Source organism: Zingiber officinale, chromosome 1B (genome assembly GCF_018446385.1).
Source record: "Zingiber officinale cultivar Zhangliang chromosome 1B, Zo_v1.1, whole genome shotgun sequence".
NCBI lineage: Eukaryota > Viridiplantae > Streptophyta > Magnoliopsida > Zingiberales > Zingiberaceae > Zingiber > Zingiber officinale.
The window spans coordinates 18,668,202-18,687,432 of record NC_055986.1 but is presented as its reverse complement, the minus strand read 5'-3'; the positions used below and the strand labels follow the sequence as shown (position 1 = coordinate 18,687,432).

The following is a 19,231-nucleotide window of genomic DNA, read 5'->3' as shown; positions in this document are numbered from 1 at the left end:
TTTCAGTTTGACAAAAATGAAAGATTTAATTAGAGGAATTCCTTTTATGTAAAGAAGGTACGTCTGAAACAAATGAAGTGCATAATTTCAGATAAAAAATAAAATGTATTAAAAAATCTACCTAAAACAAATGGCCAAAACATTGACATTCGAATTTACTTGATAAACAAAAGAGAAGCTCATATTAATAAATCAGTCAAATCGCTCGTGAACTATTCGAAACTCGATTTGATAAAAGCTCGTTTGAGCTCGTTTAATGAGGTTCGTTAAGATAAACAAACCAAGCTTAAGCTTCACAATATTCGACTCGTTAGTTCGTGAACATATTTATTAAGCTCATGAATCAACTTTTAAATAAAAATAATAATAATTTTGATATTGAATTTATAAATTTTACATTCTACTAATGAAAAACATAGATAAATATATTAAATTTATTTATTAGAATAAAATTATAAATTTTAACAAGAATATTATAATTTTTTAAAAATATATAATTTAATTTTTTTAATAAATATTTAAATTTATAATTTATATTTATTAAGCTCATTTAGACTCGATAAAAGCTCGAATAAACTCGTGAACCATAAATATATTCGTTAAATAAAACTCGAGCTCGACTCAATTATAAACGAGCCAAGCTCAAACATCCAAAAGTTCGGCTCGGCTCGATTACATCCCTAATGCTAATTTAAAGAAAAAATGCTAAGTTTATTTTGGATGATAAAATAATAATTATTATTATTTTTGAGGATAAAAATACCTTCAAGCGATGCATTGGCATCACAAGGGCCATTTGTTCTAATATAATTTATTCCAAAAGTAGCTAACCAACATAATTAACATCTAATTAATCTGTCATTATAAGTTCTAATGCATAAGCTTAAAGATAAACTTAAGGCAGTATGCTGAGCTGCTTTTCTACCCTATACATTGCTGCCGCGCGATATCTTTCAATTTCTCAATTCCACAAGGTGCCATCGGATCGATGAAATCAGAGCTGTCGAACGTCATATGCATGTTGCTCATGCGAGGTAGACCTGGCACTGGACCACCGTCTGGCCGACCCTGAACCCAGGGACGACAGTGAACCCGACGGCGGTAGAAGCGTGCTCATCAGCAGCGGCGGAGGTGACGTGATCATCGTCCTCATTAACTTCCCATACGCTTTCCATGTAGACTTCAGAGAACCGGCTCCCTTTCCTGGCCTGAAAGATGGAACTGTCCTCAAAGGAGAAGAAAATGCAGTGGAGGAACCACACTCGCATCGCCATTTCTGCAAACCCAGTGAAGAATGCCGTGTTTGGGAAGCAACGGCCGGAGCTCACTGCGTCCCTGTGGTTAAGATTACCGAAGAATGATGATTCCATTTTCGGGTGCACCAGAGACAGGAACTTCGCCCTGAGAAATTTCGCAGCTGCTGGGTGCTGCCATAGCTTCTGAAGCGGTACAATGTGTCTGAGCTCTATGAATTCGTCGAAGAACCGTCTTTGACACCACATCGTTCGGTCTTCCAAGCCATCAAGGTTGTAGCTTTTATGGTGGAAGTCGGAGAATATTTGCTGACAAATGTAGGACTGGAAGGCTAAGCTCCGGTGGGTGCGGCCTCGGCGGAGCACACCGGGTTGAATTGCGCTAGCAGCGGCGTCAAGGTCCCACCTTGCTGACTCCATTTGCTTCACCAATTCTTTGACAAAGGATCTGATTGAATTGATGGCGAATCGAAGAGCAGTAAGAAAATGGTTTGGGGTTAAGCCGGAGGGATGTAGTCCATCGAGGGGCGAGAGCGACCTGCCCGGGTGAAGGTTCGAATCCAAAATTTGATTCCTTTTCTTAGATTCAAGTAGCTTGGCCTGCAGGGAAAGGATCTCAGAATCCTTGAGCTCGAGATCAGACTCCAGCTTAGCCTTTGTGATTGGATAAGCCTTGATTAGATTCCATTGCTCCTCGATCTGAGCAACGAGATCTGAGCTAGAATCAGACACGGTACGGGGAATGGCCAACTGGTCCCGGAAGTAGGAGTGCTTCAGCTCCGAGACACGTCTGAACTCAGAAACGATTGTTAGATCTGAAGACTGTATCAAGTTCGGTTGATAGGGCAATTGCGCCATTTGGAGCTGCGCGTAAGCCGCTTTGATGGCGGAGATGCTGGCGAAGAGGTGAGCAAGAAGGGACTCCGTGGTCTGTCTGTCTTTGGAAGAGAACTTCTGCCGTGGCTTCTCATACTCAACCTTGTAGAAATCACTTCCGCCTTCGGAGATGATGGTGGGGAAGTCACTGAAGGTTTGGGACAGCTTGAGCTTGTGCACTGAGCAAGAGTCTTCACTGGGAGCATCACTGGCAGAGCTAGTGAAGGAGCGGCGGAGGCGAAGAATTTTGTTGAATGCACGAGCTAAAGTTCCCAGCTTTGGCTGTGGTGCCCGTTGGGTGTACTCCATAGCTTCTCTGTTTCAAGATTTGAACATGCAACACAGGAAGTCCAAAGATATTAGAGCAAGATCGCAAGAGAAGAACAATGCTTTTCAAAAGGTGGTCTTTTTAGGGGGCATCCGTAGACTACTTCCTGTTCTACTTTGTAGAGAAAGAGCAAACAGTCTGATAATTAATTTACCGAAGCACGAAGAACGAAAAAAATTGAATTAAAGAGGATGACATTAAATTAATACTACAATAGGACATCAGATTCTCGTAATCGATGAACACTGATCATGTTCCCGTGGTGGGGCAAATCTAAAAAGTCCAGCTGATGAATAAACAGAAAAAATTATTGGAACAGAGGCTTTGGCTTATGCAGCATTAGGTGGAAGAGGAATCTAGAATAAGGCAGCGGTGAGCTGCTGAGTGAACTCCATACTCCATTGTCGGAGTAATAGAATTGGTATTACAGCTTGCAAACACTCGAATATTTTAGTGTAGTCAGGAAGGCCCCATGGTGTGCTTACTATGGCAAAATAGACAGAGTAAAATACAAAAAGAAAAAAAAAGAGGAAGTTCCTCTTCCATGTGTAGTCCATGAATCAATATCACTTTTTCTTCACTTTAGTCTTTTATGAGGAAGCACTGATTCACTGAAATGTTACGGAAGATAATCCGGGATATGTTGCACTAGTTGCATCTGATGGGGGATAAGTAGTTGAGTAATGATCACTTATAATAATAGAGGCATTGGGGTGTGCAAATCCAAGGAGTGGTTCCACCACATTCTTAAGATTCAAAAAACAGAGAAATTTCTTGAAAACAATATGGAAATAACTATATGTGTCTAAAGAAGCCTAATATATGAGATTAGTTAATTATACAATGTACGAGTTGGGACACTGTTAAGAGAAAATAGGAATCCATGGAATTAGACAAAGTTTCTCATAAACAAAATTAAAGACTGACTGAAATTTAGGACAAGAAGATCCAAAACTAAACTGAGTGTATTTATTTGATAACAAGACAAGTTTAAGTAAGGTCTCACTCCAATGTCTAAAGTACAGTGATGAACTCTCCAAAGCATCCACTGTTCCTTATTCTTAAGCTTCAATTAATATCAACTAAGGAATGTTACTATTTTTAAGATAGCTCCACAGAGAGCAGAGCATGAGTATTCCCCGAGAAGGACCCGCCCACGGCACAGCAAGGCCAGCGTCACGTGTTACATAAGAATTTATAGGTACTAAGCATTCGCCCATGGAACAAATGGACAAATGCTTTCAGAGGTGAAGAGGAAAGACAGACCTACAGATCAGAGAAGAGAACATGATCGTGGCTGCCAAAGCTAAAGCTGATGCTTGATGCACAACATTTTAAATAGGACACTGCACTTCCACTCACCTTCTATTGAGCTCACACAGCTTCCAACCTCCTTCAACCACTATATTCTATCGTGTTTAAGTATCATGTGTATTCTAATTTCTAACTAAACAATTGTGTCTGCGTATGTGTATGTTTTTTTGTCTGCACATCTCGTAGAGATGCATGCACAGGATCAACTTTAGGTCAAAGGAAGCGCAGATGTCAGTAACCATAATGTATTAGCAGTTCAAACTACAGTAAAAGGCGTAAAAGGTAAAACGCGCTCAGATCTCTGCAAGAAAAAGAGAAAGAAATATTATTCGACAAAAGAGGGCAAATGTTAGAGCAACGAGAGAAAATTTTTTTGATTTTTACACTATTTTCACCCAAAACAGAACTTACGATCGAGATTGAGGATATAGCGAACTATCGACGGATTCCGGGACCGAGTCAGGGACACTCACCAGAAAACCAACCTCAAATGCGAGCTGGCCTTCTCTCTTATCACTCGCTAGCCACGCCCATGGCCATCAGATACTATCGTGTCACAGCTGGAACAATCTTTGGAAGAGAACTTGTACCTCAGGCGCCTGTTCGACGGTCTATGAGCGAAGCAACCTGATGGAAAACGACCAAAAAAGGGAATCTTCGAATGCTTCTTCCTCCTCTTACTCCCGTCTCCCAACCAAGCTCCTGCGCGTGATCGAGTGATCGGGAAGAGTGACCAAGGGCAGAACGACGAGAGGCCACGGCGGAGGAAGGAAGTGGAAAAGAAGGGCAAAAGGAATCAAGTGGCAGAGGTGGGAAGACGCGGCCTTGGAAATTGGAAATTGGAAATTGAAGAACTTGGTTTGTATCCGTTGTCCTTGACGTGAAACACCCAAAATACCCTCCAATGGGAACAGGAATTGTAGCAGTTACCCTCACTTTAGTCCTCCGTGATGACAAAAGATAGTCCCTCGGGACGATGTGATGGTTAAGACATGAAATATTATCATATGAGATTTTGGGGTCGAAATTCGAGGTGATCGAGTATAATTTTTCTCATGTCTTGATCATTTGCACTAATGGTTAGTAGTCATCCGTGATTTACCTTCTCCGTGTTGACTTAGGGACGGGTTGACAGAAACACTGAGGGCGAGCAAATTATCTTTTTGTCATGATGACAAAAAAATAAACATATTCATCCTCAATATCCTCATCAATTCATCTGAGGATCAACATTTTAATCATCCATGTGCTAAGAAGGTAGAGGAAGATAAATACAAGGTCTAATTTTATTCCAGGGACATTCTCGTAATAGTAGTAAAAGGTCTCGAAAATAAATATTAGTCTCTGCCCCGATTAATCCGTCCTAAAGGACATTCTCATAATATTGTACACGAGGTAGCACTAGTATGTTATTTAATTATCTAACATTTATAATCATCTATTATTTATCTCTTTCCTATTAATTTAGGGATGAATTAACATATATATTGGGACGAATAAAGCATCTCTTTACCACCGCTAGTACATTCTTACTGGATTTTTTGGGTAGATTTATTTATTTTATTTTATATTTATATATTCTAGTTTTTATTTTAGTTCATTTAAAAAAATATGTTTTCTTTAATTTATTAAGTTGGTATTATATAATTTTTTGAATATTTTTGGTATTCTTCTCAGTTTTTACACTGGTGTTTTGACGCTCGGAATAGTAGACATCATTAGATGAAATAATTAATTGACAAAACAATAAAATGAAGAGAAATTTATTTATTTATTTATTTTTAAAATAATTTTATTCTAACGTTATTATAATAGACTACTAATGGTCATCATACTCAAAACTGCTAATTTTAATTAAAATTATTTTAATATCAATAAAACCGGTTTAAATATCGGTTAAAATATCAAAATTAATTACATACTAATTTATATAGTTTAAAGTTATGAAATTTTCAAAAAAAAAATCATCTAACTTATATATTTATAAGTGGATGAATTTATTTATAATTTTATCTCTAGATGCTGCATTTAAAGAATATCTTTATCATATGTATTGTGTTTTAAAAAATAATACCATTACGGTGTTTGATGCGAGGTGTTAAAAGTAGATCCTAAGTTTATATGAAAAGTCTAAGTCAAAATGAGATGACGATCTAAGTTAAAGAAAAGTAACAGTCAAAATATCACTCTTGAAAGGGGTCTGATCCGATAATAAGAGTGGAGTCTCGTACGGGATAGAGACCAATGACATGGAGGGTAAAGCCAAGTCAACCTAAAGGTGTGGCCGATCGGAAGGCCACCTGGCTGATCGGCGACGATCGCGCCCGGTGCGGCGCAGAAACAGCTCGATCGCGGCCCGGGTTTTCGATGCTCATGAGTCCGCCTAGGAAAGTTGAGGCGTCGAGCGGCCTGTACGCTCAGACGAGTTGCGAATCAACGAAGACATTCCCTTCCGAGTATGTGGCCAAGTGGCCTTCCCGCTCGGACCAATACATGTCCCCTCCCGGACGGGAGTGGATCCATGCATCTCTCCCGGTCAGGCTAGTAACAGACAAAAGGAGCAGAAGAGGACGAAAGAGACAGCTGGTGATATCCTTCTCGAGACATGTGTCGCCGACGAACAGCATGGTCGGCGGCCGGATCGGACAGAGAATCGTACGGTGGAAGTTTCCACTGTCATGTCAGAGATATGCTCGGACGGTTGCGGTAGGGCGCCAGATGTACTTTTCTAACACATCCATTTTTGAGGTATGTCTTGGGAAGCGTGCATGTCTCGAGAAGTGTGCACGCGCTCCCAGAGATCCTATATAAGGACCCCAAGACTTCGACGGATGTATACATTCTCATCTACTGTAGCTCTTGGCCTCGTTACTCTGCTTCGATTTCTTCTCGCCTGACTTGAGCGTCGGAGGGTCGTCGTCGGGATCCCCCTCCCAGCTCGGTTTTGCTGCAGGTTCACTGAAGTCCACATCAGCCCAGAGTCTACACGGAGTCAGCAGAGAGTGCCACGTCCCCAGCGTCCGTCGACTCAACTCTTGGACAGGACCAAATTGGCGTCGTCTGTGGGAACGCACCAGAATCCGAGCGGAGAAGGTGGAAGGAGCTGGACGACCGCACACCGTAACGCTTTCTTAAGAGGAGCTCGACGCTCTTATCGAGGCGAGAGCAGCGAAAATTGTGGAGCAGCAGCAAAAAGCGTTGGCCGAGCGGCTGGCGCAGCAGGCGACCTCGGTATCGGGTGGCCAAGCAACGCATGAAGAGCGACTGGAGCAATATTCCACTTGGGCATAGAATAAAGGTCAAACTGGCACACCAGGAGATGCGTCGCCCGCCCCTATTCTGTTCCATCGGGCCTTGTTCCAGACGCCGTCTGAGCTAGCTCAAGTTAACCAGGGGTCATCCGACGAAGTGCCCGTGCGGGACGCCAAGGAGGGGAAAATGCCTCAGACCAAGTCATCTCCCGAGCGAATCAATCGCCAGTTCTCTGAGTCGATTCTGCAAGATCCACTTCCGAAGCATTACGCTCCCCTATCGATCAGAGAGTACAACGGTACAACCGACCCGGACGACCACCTCGGTAAGTTCGACAATGCCGTCACTCTACATCAATACACCGACGGAGTCAAATGCAGGGTCTTCCTCACCACCCTGTCCGGCTCCGCACAACGCTGGTTCAGGAGGTTGTCGGACGGATCGGTACGGAGCTTCAAAGACTTCCGAACGGCGTTCCTCCACCACTTTGCCAGCAGCCGACGTTACCAAAAGACCAGCGTCAGCTTATTTTCCATGAAGCAAGGGTCGAGAGAGAGCCTTCGAGCCTACATCCAGCGTTTCAACCAGGCAGCCATGGATATCCCCACGGTCTCATCCGAGATAATGATGCATGCCTTCACTCAGGATTTAGTCGATGGAGACTTCTTCGCTCGCTCATTCGAAAGCCGCCCCGCGACTACGACCACATGCTGAAGAAGGCAAACGAATATATCAACGTTGAAGAAGCTCAGGCGGCCAGGAAGAAAGAAGCACCACCCGAGCCTTCAGCTCCGACCGAGCGAAGACTGTCGGCCAGTCATCAGCCCCCAAGAGGACCCCCGCGCTGAAGGAGCACGCCCACATCAGGAGGCAAGGCCGCACGCCGTCCAACATGTGGCGGTTGATCGACCCAAGCAAAAAGGAAAGGTATGGACTCCCATGTTTTGTTCGCTTCACCAATCAGCAACCCACAACACCCGTGGCTGTCGAAGTCTTGGCCCGATTGCTCACCCGGCACCAAGAAGTTGTCGCCGCCGATCGCCTTCGCCAGATCGACGACATCGACACCAGAGTACCGGGCGGTGGGTGGCTAGGGAGTCCCCCGAGCGGCAACAGCCTTACCAGCCGAGGGTCAATCCCCGAGCCTCACAGGAGCGAATAAGACCCTCCGCCCGAGAGGAAGAAAACAGGAGCAATATTGCTCGGGCGAGATCAGCATCATTGCTGGTGGGCCAACAGGCGGTGACTCCAACCGCGTAAGGAAGTCACACGCTCGGCAGCTCAAGATCCATATGGTCGGTTGCAGCCAGGAGCGGGCACAAGGACCCGAGATCAGCTTCGGGCCCAAAGACTTAGAAGGGGTCGAAGTGCCGCACGACGACGCTCTCATCATCCGAGCGGTGATAGCAAATTATACTATTTATCGCATATTTATTGACACAGGGAGCTCGGTCAATATTATTTTCAAGAAAGCGTTCGACCAACTTCAAATTTACTAAGCCGAGCTACTTCCGATGACAACTCTGTTATATGGATTCACCGGCAACGAGGTTCTGCCGGTCGGCCAGACCCGATTGGCTATATCGCTGGGAGAAGAACCGCTTCGAAGGACGCGGGCCTCCAACTTCATTGTGGTCGACGCCCCGTCCGCCTTCAACGTGATACTTGGCCGACCGGCTCTCAATGAGTTCTGGGTGGTCGTTTCAACCTTTTGTCAGAAGATCAAATTTCCCGTGGAAGACAAAGTGAGCGAAGTTAGGGGAGAACAGCTGGCCGCTCAACGATGCTATGTGGAGATGGTCCGAGCAGAGTCAAGGTCCGCTCGGAAAACACCGCAGTTGGAGGTAAACGCTATAACTGAAAAACCTCCAACTTTAGTTTATGAAGAAAAAGAAGAGGTGCAGATCCACGATGGTCGATCGGGGGCCACCACATTTATTGCATCCGACCTGGAAGTGGGCCAGAAGGAAGAATTGATCAAGTGCCTGCAGTGTAACCACGACGTCTTTGCGTGGTCAACACATGAGCTACCAGGCATCTTGCCGAGCGTTGCGCAGCACGAACTTCATGTCCGGCCGGACGCACGGCCGGTGAAGCAAAGGAAGAGGGACTTCAGTGCTGAGCAGAACGTCATTATCCGGGCGGAAATCGAGAAGCTCCTGGAGGCCGACCATATACGGGAGGTGCAATTCCCGAGCTGGCTCGCGAACGTGGTTCTGGTCTCCAAGGCGGGTAACAAGTGGAGGGTCTGCATCGACTTTCAATATCTGAATAAGGCGTGCCCAAAAGACTTTTACCTTCTACCCCGAATCGACCAAATGGTGGACTCAACCGCGGGATGTGAACTCATATGCATGTTGGATGCTTATCAGGGATACCACCAAGTCCCGCTCGCCAGGGATGATCAAGAGAAAGTAAGTTTCATCACGGCAGACGGCACCTACTGTTACAATGTGATGCCGTTCGAACTGAAGAACGCTGGCGCCACATATCAGCGTCTCATGAACAAGGTGTTCCGGAAGCAGATCAAGGCAGAACTTGGAGGTATATGTGGATGACATCTTATTAAGTCACACCGAGCTGTCAAACTTTGTGCAGATATAGAGGAGACCTTCTATACACTTAGGATGTACGGAGTCAAGCTAAATCCTCATAAGTGTCTCTTCGGAGCAAAGAGTGATCACTTTTTGAGCTATATCGTCACCGAGCGGGGCATAGAGGCAAACCCCAGCAAGGTGAGGGCATTGCGGGACATGCCACCCCCCAGAAACTTGAAGGAGGTACAACGCCTTACCGGTCGGATAACGGCTCTCTCGCGGTTCATCTCCAAAACGGTTGATCGGAGCTTGCCCTTTTTCAAGATTCTTCGCCGAGCCACCAAATTCTAGTGAGACGAAGAAATCGACCGGGCGTTCGAAGCTTTGAAGGTTTATCTGAACTCCTTACCTGTGTTAGCTAAGCCGACTATCGGCGAGCCACTCCGCATATACTTATCCTCGACCGAGCATGCTATTGGCTCGGCATTAGTAAGGTCGGACGGCGGAGAACAGCCTGTGTATTTTCTGAGTCACATTCTAAAGGACGCTGAATCCCGCTACACTGGTCTCGAGAAGCTTGCCTTCGCGTTAGTTCTCACCGCCCGGAGACTCCGACCCTACTTTCTCGCGAACACAATAGTCGTCATGACGAACAGCCCTTTGGGGAGAGTACTTCTAAATCTCGAGGCATCCGGACGATTGATCAAATGGACGACCGAGCTCAGCGAGTTCGACATACAGTACCAGCCCCGAACGACAATTAAGGCGCAATCCTTGGCGGACTTCGTCTCCGAAGTACAGAACCCCGAGCCCGAAGCCACTTGGAGGGTATACTTGGACGGATTGGCCACGCGGCAAGGAAGTGGCATCGACCTTCTGATGATTTCACCGCAAGAAGAGTGGATGCATCTATCCGTTCGACTGGATTACCGCGCAACCAACAACGAGGCGGAGTATGAGGCCTTCATAGCCGGACTGCAAGCCGCTTGGCACGTAGGAGCCAGTAAGGTGTTAATTTATTCAGACTCACAGTTGGACGCTCAACAGCTCCTGGGGACCTTCGAGATAAACAACACAAGGCTGAAGCTGTACACGAAGGCCTTCGACAAACTCAAAACCAACTTTGGTGAGGTGGTCATACAGAAGATTCCCCGAACGGAGAATCAGGCGGCAGATGGGTTGGCAAAGCTGGCGAGTTCGATAACACCGATTGGAACCCAGCAACCAATCGAGCAAGTATCCTTAGTGGCCCACATTGACAGGATGGAGGGCCTCGCGTTCCCAAGCGACTGGAGGACGGCCATAGCGGAATTTTTGCAATTAGGAGCTGCTCCTTCTGATCGGGCTGAGGCACAATTGCTAAGAAGGAGAGCGGGTCGGTTCACCCTCATCGGGGACCAGCTCTACAAGAAGGCTTTCTCCCGTCCACTGCTAAAATGTGTCAACTCGGAAGTATTAGGATCCTTCGTACGCGGCTAGAGAGGGGGGTGTGAATAGCCGCCCCAAATTCTCGCGTTCTTCCTACAGTTAGGGTTAGTCGCAGCGGAAATACAAGGAAGAAACTAAGGAGAAGAAAAACAAACCGATGTAACGAGGTTCGGAGATGAACTCCTACTCCTCGGCGTGTCCGTAAGGTGGACGAAGCCTACCAATCCGTCGGTGGATGAGTCCCCGGAGAACCGGCTAAATATGAGCTCCTTATGGGTGGAGAAACCTCGCCACAACTACTTCTTGCAACAGCAAGATAAGAAGTACAAATACAAGAGAAGCAAGAAGTAAATACACAGCAAATGTAAACAGCCCTTGCCTTCTTGTCGACTGTTGAAGAAGCAACAGCTTCTCATACGCCAACCACAGCAGCAGCTCAGTCGGAGTCCCAGCCGAAGGAAGAAGCTCACGCGAAACTTGCAAAGAAGAGCTCAACAAAGCTCAAGCACCGTAATGCAGCTCAGTAGCGTAAGAGAAGAGGAAGAAGTCAGAGTACGTAAAATGCCCTCGCTCCTTTATACCGCCAAGAAGAACAATGAAGAAACTAGCCGCGTTGCAGCGTTAGAACCCGACGGCCTGTGGACCGATCAGGCCTACCGATCGGTCCACGCATCGATCGGGAAGCTCTGATCGGTCCACGCATCGATCAGTCTTCTCGCGACTCATCGATCACCTTCGATCGGTCCGCACCGATCGATATCGATTAGTAGCACATCGATCGTTACCGATCGGTCACCGCACCGATCGAGATATAGTGACTTGGTTTTGCCCAAACCAAGTCCCAAGCCTTCCAAACCAACATTCGGTCACCTCGACTGTTGGTACTTCATTCCTAGCATCCGGTCACTCCTTGACCTGCTAGAATTCCCGCCAAGTGTCCGGTCAATCCTTTGACCTACTTGACTTTCTCAACACCGATGTCCCGATCATCCCCGATCCATCCGGATTTTCCTCGCTCGCTTCACTCACCCGACTTTCACCGGCTTCACTCACCAGATTTCCACACGCCTAACATCCCGCTTAGACTTTCTCACCGCTCGCTTCACTCACGACTTTCCAACCGCCTAACATCCCAGTTAGGACTTTCTCACCGCCTGGCTTCCTCACCAGGACTTTCCAACCGCCTAACATCCCAGTTAGGACTTTCCTCGTGCCAAGCTCCTGCTTGGACTTCTCCGTGCCAAGTCTCCATACTTGACTTTTCCGGCAAGTCTCCATACTTGGACTTTTCCGTGCCAAGTCTCCACACTTGACTTTTCGCGTGCCAAGCTCCCTGCTTTGTGTCAAGTTCCTGCTTGGACTTTTCCGCGCCAAGTCTCCATACTTGGACTTTTCCCGTGCCAAGTTCGCTTGGACTTTTCCCCGCCAAGTCTCCATACTTGGACTCTTTTCCGAATCAGATCAACCAGGTCAACCTTGACCTACGGTTGCACCAATAATCTCCCAAACATCTATTTTTGTCCCATATCAAGAATACAACTCTTCCACGAGTGTCAAACATCAAAATACAACTCAACTAGGTCAACCTTGACCTAAGGTTGCACCAACAATCTTCCTAAGTCAAACATCAAAATACAACTCGAGTCAGGTCAACTCGAGTCAGGTCAACCAGGTCAACCTTGACCTAAGGTTGCACCAACAATCTCCCCCTTTTTGATGTTTGACAAAACCATAATCAAGTTAGGTTAATCCGATAACCTAACTTAGGTTTCCCAATGTTCTTCAATGTTCTTCCTTGAACATTATCTAGAACATTCTCTCATTCTCCAACACTCTCTCCCTTTTTGACACACAACAAAAAGAGAGAATCAAGATTAGGAGTTTCTTCCTAATGAAAGTCTCATACCTTTCATTGAAACTCTTAATTTCCCCCTTGATACTAAACACAACAATCAACTTAGTGATAATCCCATATCACTCAAGTATTTAGGAGTAAAAACTCCCCCCTAAAAGTCAACTCCCCCTTGACTAATAGGTAAAAACTCCCCCTAAAGGTCAACTCCCCCTTGACCATTGCACCAACAATGTCTTGGAGAGTTTCAAACCTTTAGAAACCCGAAACTCAACTCCCAAAAACTGAAATTTCAGACACCTGCTGAAAATTAGAAACTGGCATGCACTGATCGGTCCTAAGACCGATCAAAACCCCCTCGATCAATCCCCGCATCGATCCATCTTTCTGGATCATCACCGATCGGTCACCAGACCGATCAGCCCTTCACCAGATCGCACTCGTGCTACTGGAACTCACTGGATCGGTCTGCAGACCGATCCACAATACTCTGGATCGGTCCGCAGACCGATCAGGACTTCCCTGGATCGGTCCCCAGACCGATCCAGACTCTGACAGGAGATTTCTGAAATTTCCTTCCCGAAATTCAGAAACTCCTAGAAAATTCCAGAAAATTCGAAAAATTATGAAATTTTGAGGATACATTCCTCATAACATATACTATCATGGAAAAATAGTTTTATATGAAAATAACTTTCATTTTTCAATCTTGATACAAAGTTCAAAAACTTTGAAATAGTTCAAGTTTAACTCAACTTTGTATCATAATGTTCAATGATGAATGCAATCACTAAGATGGCTTCATCAAGGTTTTCCAAATCAATTTCAAAATGATTTTAAACATTTTAATTTAGGACCATAATCTTAGGGCTAAATGTACATGACTTGTACACAAGCTTTCCCTATGATCCTCCATTTCTTAAATTAGGCTCATCTAGGTACAAGAACTATACACCTTGATCCTAATTCATGATCCTAATATCTCACACACATCTAAAGTGTATCAAACACATCCATGGCAATTTTGATGTGAGATATGGGTTTAGGTATCTTAGACTAAGGTCTCATGCATTTTCTAAACACAAATTTGATCTCAATATCAAAATGTGTTTTTCATCCTTAAATCAATTCAATTGATTATTAATGCAAGAGATAATGACATGGCATAAAATGGTATCATAAATGAAAACATGTGCCAATGTCATGATGTCATGGCATAAAGTTTGAAACTTAAATAAACATGACATAAAAACTAGCCTAAGCATTATCATGACATTTCAAATGATAATAAAACTAAACATGATGTCATGACATGTGAGGGCAAACAATCATGGCAAGATTTAGCATAAATAAATATACCTAGATTACCTATCTAAGTATCCTTAACCACTTGGCTAACTTCAAATTTAATCCTAGATTGCCCCAAAATGCCAAAATCCTTATTTTGACACTTCTTGAACTCTAGATTAATTCATGCCACTTAAAGATCAAATTTATCCTCAAAACTTGGCATGTTTCATTTTTCCTCGAGAGTTCTCTAGATTTTCCCAAATTGTGCCAATTGAGATTAAAAATGAAATTTCCAATCTTTAGGCACATTTAACTCTTCAAAGGAGTAAATGATAATTCCATTTCATTTTCAAAAGTTCTCAAAACCTTGAAAATGCTCCTTGAGTGTCAATTTCCTCAAAGTTGGGTTAACTACCCTTCTAATCGAAGTTGACACTCTCTAACCCATCTATGGGGTAGAGAAGATGCTCCTAGGAACCCAATACCTATTAGAGCTCATTGGGTTCACTAAATATTCACTAGGGATAACTTCCCTAGCAACCCTCCTAATGACCCTCTTAGGCTTTAAAGCCTTGGTCATTTGGGTCTCATCAAGGTCAACTATAGGGGTGACTCCCCTTGTGACCTTGGTAATGGTCTTCCTAGCCCTAGGTTTTGTTCCATAATCGAATGAAACATTATGATAAGTGGGCTTGACCAATTAGGACTTAGGTTTATGACCCAAACCTTTCTTGTCCTTGGACTTGGGTTTTTGACCCCTAGACCCTAGAGTCAAATCCTTAAGAGCCTTTTCTAGAGAGTCAAGTCTTGACCTCAAGACTTGATTTTCTTTCTCTAATATCTCAAGTTTTGATTTATCATTTTTCTTTGAGGTATTCCTAGGCATGTGTCTAGATGATTTGGGATTTCTATCTAGATTTTCCTTAGCCTTAGATAAGTTAATTCTAGGGTTAGCATTTCTAGAATTGTTCTTATCTAGGCTAACATGCTTGGCTCCTAAGCACATGTATCGATTTCTAGTGTTAACATGCTTATCATTATTGATAATGACAATAAGACTACTAGCATGCATCCTACTAGAATTGCAAGAATGAGCTTTAAATGTTACCTTAGGGTTTGCCTTAGCTCCCCCTTTTCATGTGTTTGGCCTCTTGTCCTTGTGAGGTTGCCTCCCCCTTGGACATTGACTCCTATAGTGTCCCCGTTGCTTGCATCGGAAGCACACCACGTGCTTCTTGCTCTTGCATGTCGGGACTCCGACTTCCTTGACCTTTGGTGCCGGTGGAGTCTTTCTAACCCTCTTTGGACACTTACTCTTGTAGTGCCAAAACTTCCTACACTCAAAACACATTATGTGTAATTTGCTTGAAATCACAGTGTTTGAGTTACCTAGGGTTGTGGATGTAGATGAGCTTTCTTCTTCATCCCTTCCGGAGGTAGATGTCTCTTCTTGCTCCGATCTTGAGCAAGAGCTCTCCTCCTCTTTTTCCTTGGATGTTGAGTAGCCCTCAACTCCCAATTCGCTTCCTCCATGATGTGAGCTACTTGGCTCACTAGGCTCCTCTTCATGGAATTTTGCCAAATTGTTCCACAATTCCTTGGCGTTGTTGTACCTATCTATCTTGCACAAAACATTATTAGGTAAAGCAAATTCAATAATTTTTGTTACCTCGTCATTGATTTCGGATTGTCGGATTTGCTCTTTCGTCCACTCCTTCTTCTTGATAGGTTTTCCTTCCTCATCCATCGGAGGGGAAAACCCTTCTTGTACACAAAACCAATTTAACATATTAGTCCTAAGAAAATACATCATCCTTACCTTCCAATATGTGAAGTTGTCGTGAGACTCGTAGAAGGGTTGAATCGTGACACCTTCTCCATAGAGATCCATCTCTAGCCCGTGCTCCCCCGGGTGTTGATCCGTCGAAGAGCGGCATCACTCTAATACCACTTGTTAGGATCCTTCGTACTCGGCTAGAGAGGGGAGGGGTGTGAATAGCTGCCCCAAATTCTCGCGTTCTTCCTACAGTTAGGGTTAGTCGCAGCGGAAATACAAGGAAGAAACTAAGGAGAAGAAAAACAAACTGATGTAACGAGGTTCGGAGATGAACTCCTACTCCTCGGCGTGTCCGTAAGGTGGACGAAGCCTACCAATCCGTCGGTGGATGAGTCCCCGGAGAACCGGCTAAATATGAGCTCCTTATGGGTGGAGAAACCTCACCACAACTACTTCTTGCAACAGTAAGATAAGAAGTACAAATACAAGAGAAGCAAGAAGTAAATACACAGCAAATGTAAACAGCCCTTGCCTTCTTGTCGACTGTTGAAGAAGCAACAGCTTCTCATACGCCAACCACAGCAGCAGCTCAGCCAAAGGAAGAAGCTCACGCGAAGCTTCGAAGAAGAGCTCAACAAAGCTCAAACACCGTAACAGCTCAGAAGCGTAAGAGAAGAGGAAGAAGTCAGAGCACGTAAGATGCCCTCGCTCCTTTATACCGTGAAGAAGAAACAGTGAAGAAACTAGCCGTTGCGTCAGGGAAGAACTGATCGGCCTGCGGACCGATCAGTTCGCTACCGATCGGTCCACGCATCGATCAGAAGCTCTGATCGGTCCACGCACCGATCAGCGCCTTTCTCGCGGCTATCGATTTTCCGATCGGTCCGCATCGACGATATCGATCGATAGCACATCGATTTACCGATCGGTCACCGCATCGATCGATAACTAGTGACTTGGTTTTTGCCCAAACCAAGTCCTAAGCCTTCCAAACCAACATTCGGTCAACCTCACCTGTTGGTACTTCATTCCTAGCATCCGGTCACTCCCTGGAATTCCTCGCAAGTGTCCGTCCAATCCTTTGACCTACTTGGACTTTCCTCAACACCGGATGTCCATATCATCCCCGATCCATCCGGATTTTCCCTTGCCCGGCTTCACCACCGGACTTTCACCGGCTTCACTCACCAGATTTCCACACCGCCTAACATCCAGTTAGGACTTTCTCCCGCCTGCTTCACTCACGACTTTCCAACCGCCTAACATCCCGCTTAGGACTTTCCTAGTGCCAGCTCCTGCTTGGATTCTCGTTGTCTCCATACTTGGACTTTTCCAGTGCCAAGTCTCCATACTTGGACTTTTCCCGTGCCAAGTCTCCACACTTGGACTTTTCGCGTGCCAAGCTCCCTGCTTGGACTTTTCCCGTGCCAAGTTCCCTGCTTGGACTTTTCCGTTGCCAAGTCTCCATACTTGGACTTTTCCCGTGCCAAGTTCCCTGCTTGGACTTTTCCGTTGCCAAGTCTCCATACTTGGACTCTTTTCCGAATCAGATCAACCAGGTCAACCTTGACCTACGGTTGCACCAATAATCTCCCAAACATCTATTCTTGTCCCATATCAAGAATACAACTCTTCCACGAGTGTCAAACATCAAAATACAACTCAACTAGGTCAACCTTGACCTAAGGTTGCACCAACAATCTTCCTAAGTCAAACATCAAAATACAACTCGAGTCAGGTCAACTCGAGTCAGGTCAACCAAGTCAACCTTGACCTAAGGTTGCACCAACAGGAAGATGCGGAGTATATACTAAAGAAAGTGCATCAAGGATCCTGCGGAGGACACCCTGGTGACCGGTCGTTAGCAAAGAAGATCCTGCTAGCCGGATATTTCTGGACAACCCTTCAGGAAGATGCCGCTCGGACCGTCACAACTTGCCTTTCATGTCAGAAATATCACAACTTCTCCCATCGGCCGACGGAGGAGATGAAGGCCTCGACAGTATCCTGCCCGTTCGACCAGTGTAGCATGGATATTGTAGAGCCCTTCCCCATGGCGACCGGACAACGAAAGTTTTTACTAGTGGTAGTGGACTATTTCTCAAAGTGGGTGGAGGCCGAGTCGCTGGCGAGAATAACCGAGTAGATGGTCAAGAAGTTCATCTGGCAGCACATAATATGTCGGTTCGGCATTCCACGTCGGCTCGTGTCTGACAATGGGCGGTAATTCGTCGGACAACAGCTCCGAGAATGGTGCGAGGGGCATGGCATTTAGCAACATTTCACCTCCGTGGCCTATCCGCAGAGTAACGAGCAGACCGAAGTCACCAATCGGGAGATCCTTCGGATCCTTCGGGTGCGGCTCGACCATGTCGGGAGCAGCTGGGTAGATGAACTCCCAGGCGTATTATGGGTGATCCGCACTACCCCTAAGGAGGAGATAGGGGTTACGCCATTCCATTTGGTGTACGGAGGAGAGGCTGTCGTGCCCGTGGAGGTCGGAATAGAATATGATCGGGTGCAACGGTACAACGGGGATAACGTCGATCGGAGACAACTGGAGTTGGATTTGATAGACGAGACGCGTGCCAAGGCAGCCGCCCAGCTAATGGCGTACCGGCAACGAATGAAGCAGCATTACAACAGGCTAGTAATCCCCAATGCCTTTCAAGTCGACGACCTAGTGTGGAAGAAGGTAAAGTCGGTCGGCGATGTGAGCAAGCTAGAGGCTCCCTGGGCGGGACCCTTCAGGGTCATCGAGAAGCTCCGATCGGGCGCCTACTACCTGGAGGATGAAGACAGACGGCAGCTAGAACGACCATGGAACACTATCCATCTCCAGCCGTACCGATCTGGATGAAAGGTGCGCCGATGTAATCAGTTGTGTATTTCTGCGCTTTAGTACTCTGTTGTTGGTGCAACCTTAGGTCAAGGTTGACCTGGTTGACCCAACTCGAGTTGACTTGACTCGAGTTGTATTTTGATGTTTGACTTGGGAAGATTGTTGATGCAACTTTAGGTCAAGGTTGACCTAGTTGAGTTGCATGTTGATGTTTGACACTCGTGAGAGAGTTCTATTCTTGATGTGAGACAAGAATAGATGTTTGGGGGATTGTAGGTGCAACCGTAGGTCAAGGTTGACCTGATTGACCTGATTCGGGAAAAGTCCAAGTATGGAGACTTGGCACTGAAAAAGTCCAAGCAGGGAGCTTGGCACTGGAAAAGTCCAAGTATGGAGACTTGGCACTGAAAAAGTCCAAGCAGGGAGCTTGGCACTGGAAGAGTCCAAGTATGGAGACTTGGCACTGGAGCTTGACAGCGAAA

At 45.5% G+C, this 19,231-nt stretch overlaps 2 protein-coding genes across 3 annotated transcripts; one reads left to right on the top strand and one right to left on the bottom strand.

Annotated features, from left to right (window-relative positions):
- Positions 1 to 839: 839 nt before the first annotated feature.
- On the bottom strand, positions 840 to 4,599 carry LOC122052020 (protein GRAVITROPIC IN THE LIGHT 1-like). Of its 2 annotated transcripts, none has more exons than XM_042613406.1 (2): positions 4,183 to 4,599; positions 840 to 2,445 (listed from the first exon to the last, which is right to left on the bottom strand). In XM_042613406.1, the coding sequence occupies exon 2, from the start codon at positions 2,436 to 2,438 to the stop codon at positions 1,026 to 1,028; it is 1,413 nt and encodes a 470-aa protein (XP_042469340.1). In that variant the 5' UTR covers positions 2,439 to 2,445; positions 4,183 to 4,599; the 3' UTR covers positions 840 to 1,025. The 2 variants fall into 2 exon arrangements, with proteins under 2 accessions (XP_042469340.1, XP_042469332.1); XM_042613398.1 differs by having other exon boundaries at positions 4,245 to 4,599.
- A 3,938-nt stretch (positions 4,600 to 8,537) lies between these two features.
- LOC122030886 lies at positions 8,538 to 18,767 on the top strand. Its single transcript, XM_042589961.1, has 5 exons — positions 8,538 to 8,867; positions 9,396 to 9,567; positions 9,622 to 9,803; positions 10,104 to 11,012; positions 18,213 to 18,767. Exons 1-5 carry the CDS (start codon positions 8,538 to 8,540, stop codon positions 18,765 to 18,767), a joined length of 2,148 nt encoding a protein of 715 aa, XP_042445895.1.
- The last annotated feature ends 464 nt before the right edge of the window (positions 18,768 to 19,231 follow it).

Bases quoted from the DNA above. Each gene is read 5' to 3' on its own strand.
- LOC122052020 (XM_042613406.1), bottom strand. From the start codon at position 2,438: ATGGAGTACACCCAACGGGCACCACAGCCAAAGCTGGGAACTTTAGCT.
- LOC122030886 (XM_042589961.1), top strand. From the start codon at position 8,538: ATGACAACTCTGTTATATGGATTCACCGGCAACGAGGTTCTGCCGGTC. The intron at 8,868-9,395 runs GTAAACGCTATA...GATGCTTATCAG, and splicing joins GGAAAACACCGCAGTTGGAG to GGATACCACCAAGTCCCGCT. The intron at 9,804-10,103 runs GTACAACGCCTT...CACATTCTAAAG, and splicing joins CCCCCAGAAACTTGAAGGAG to GACGCTGAATCCCGCTACAC.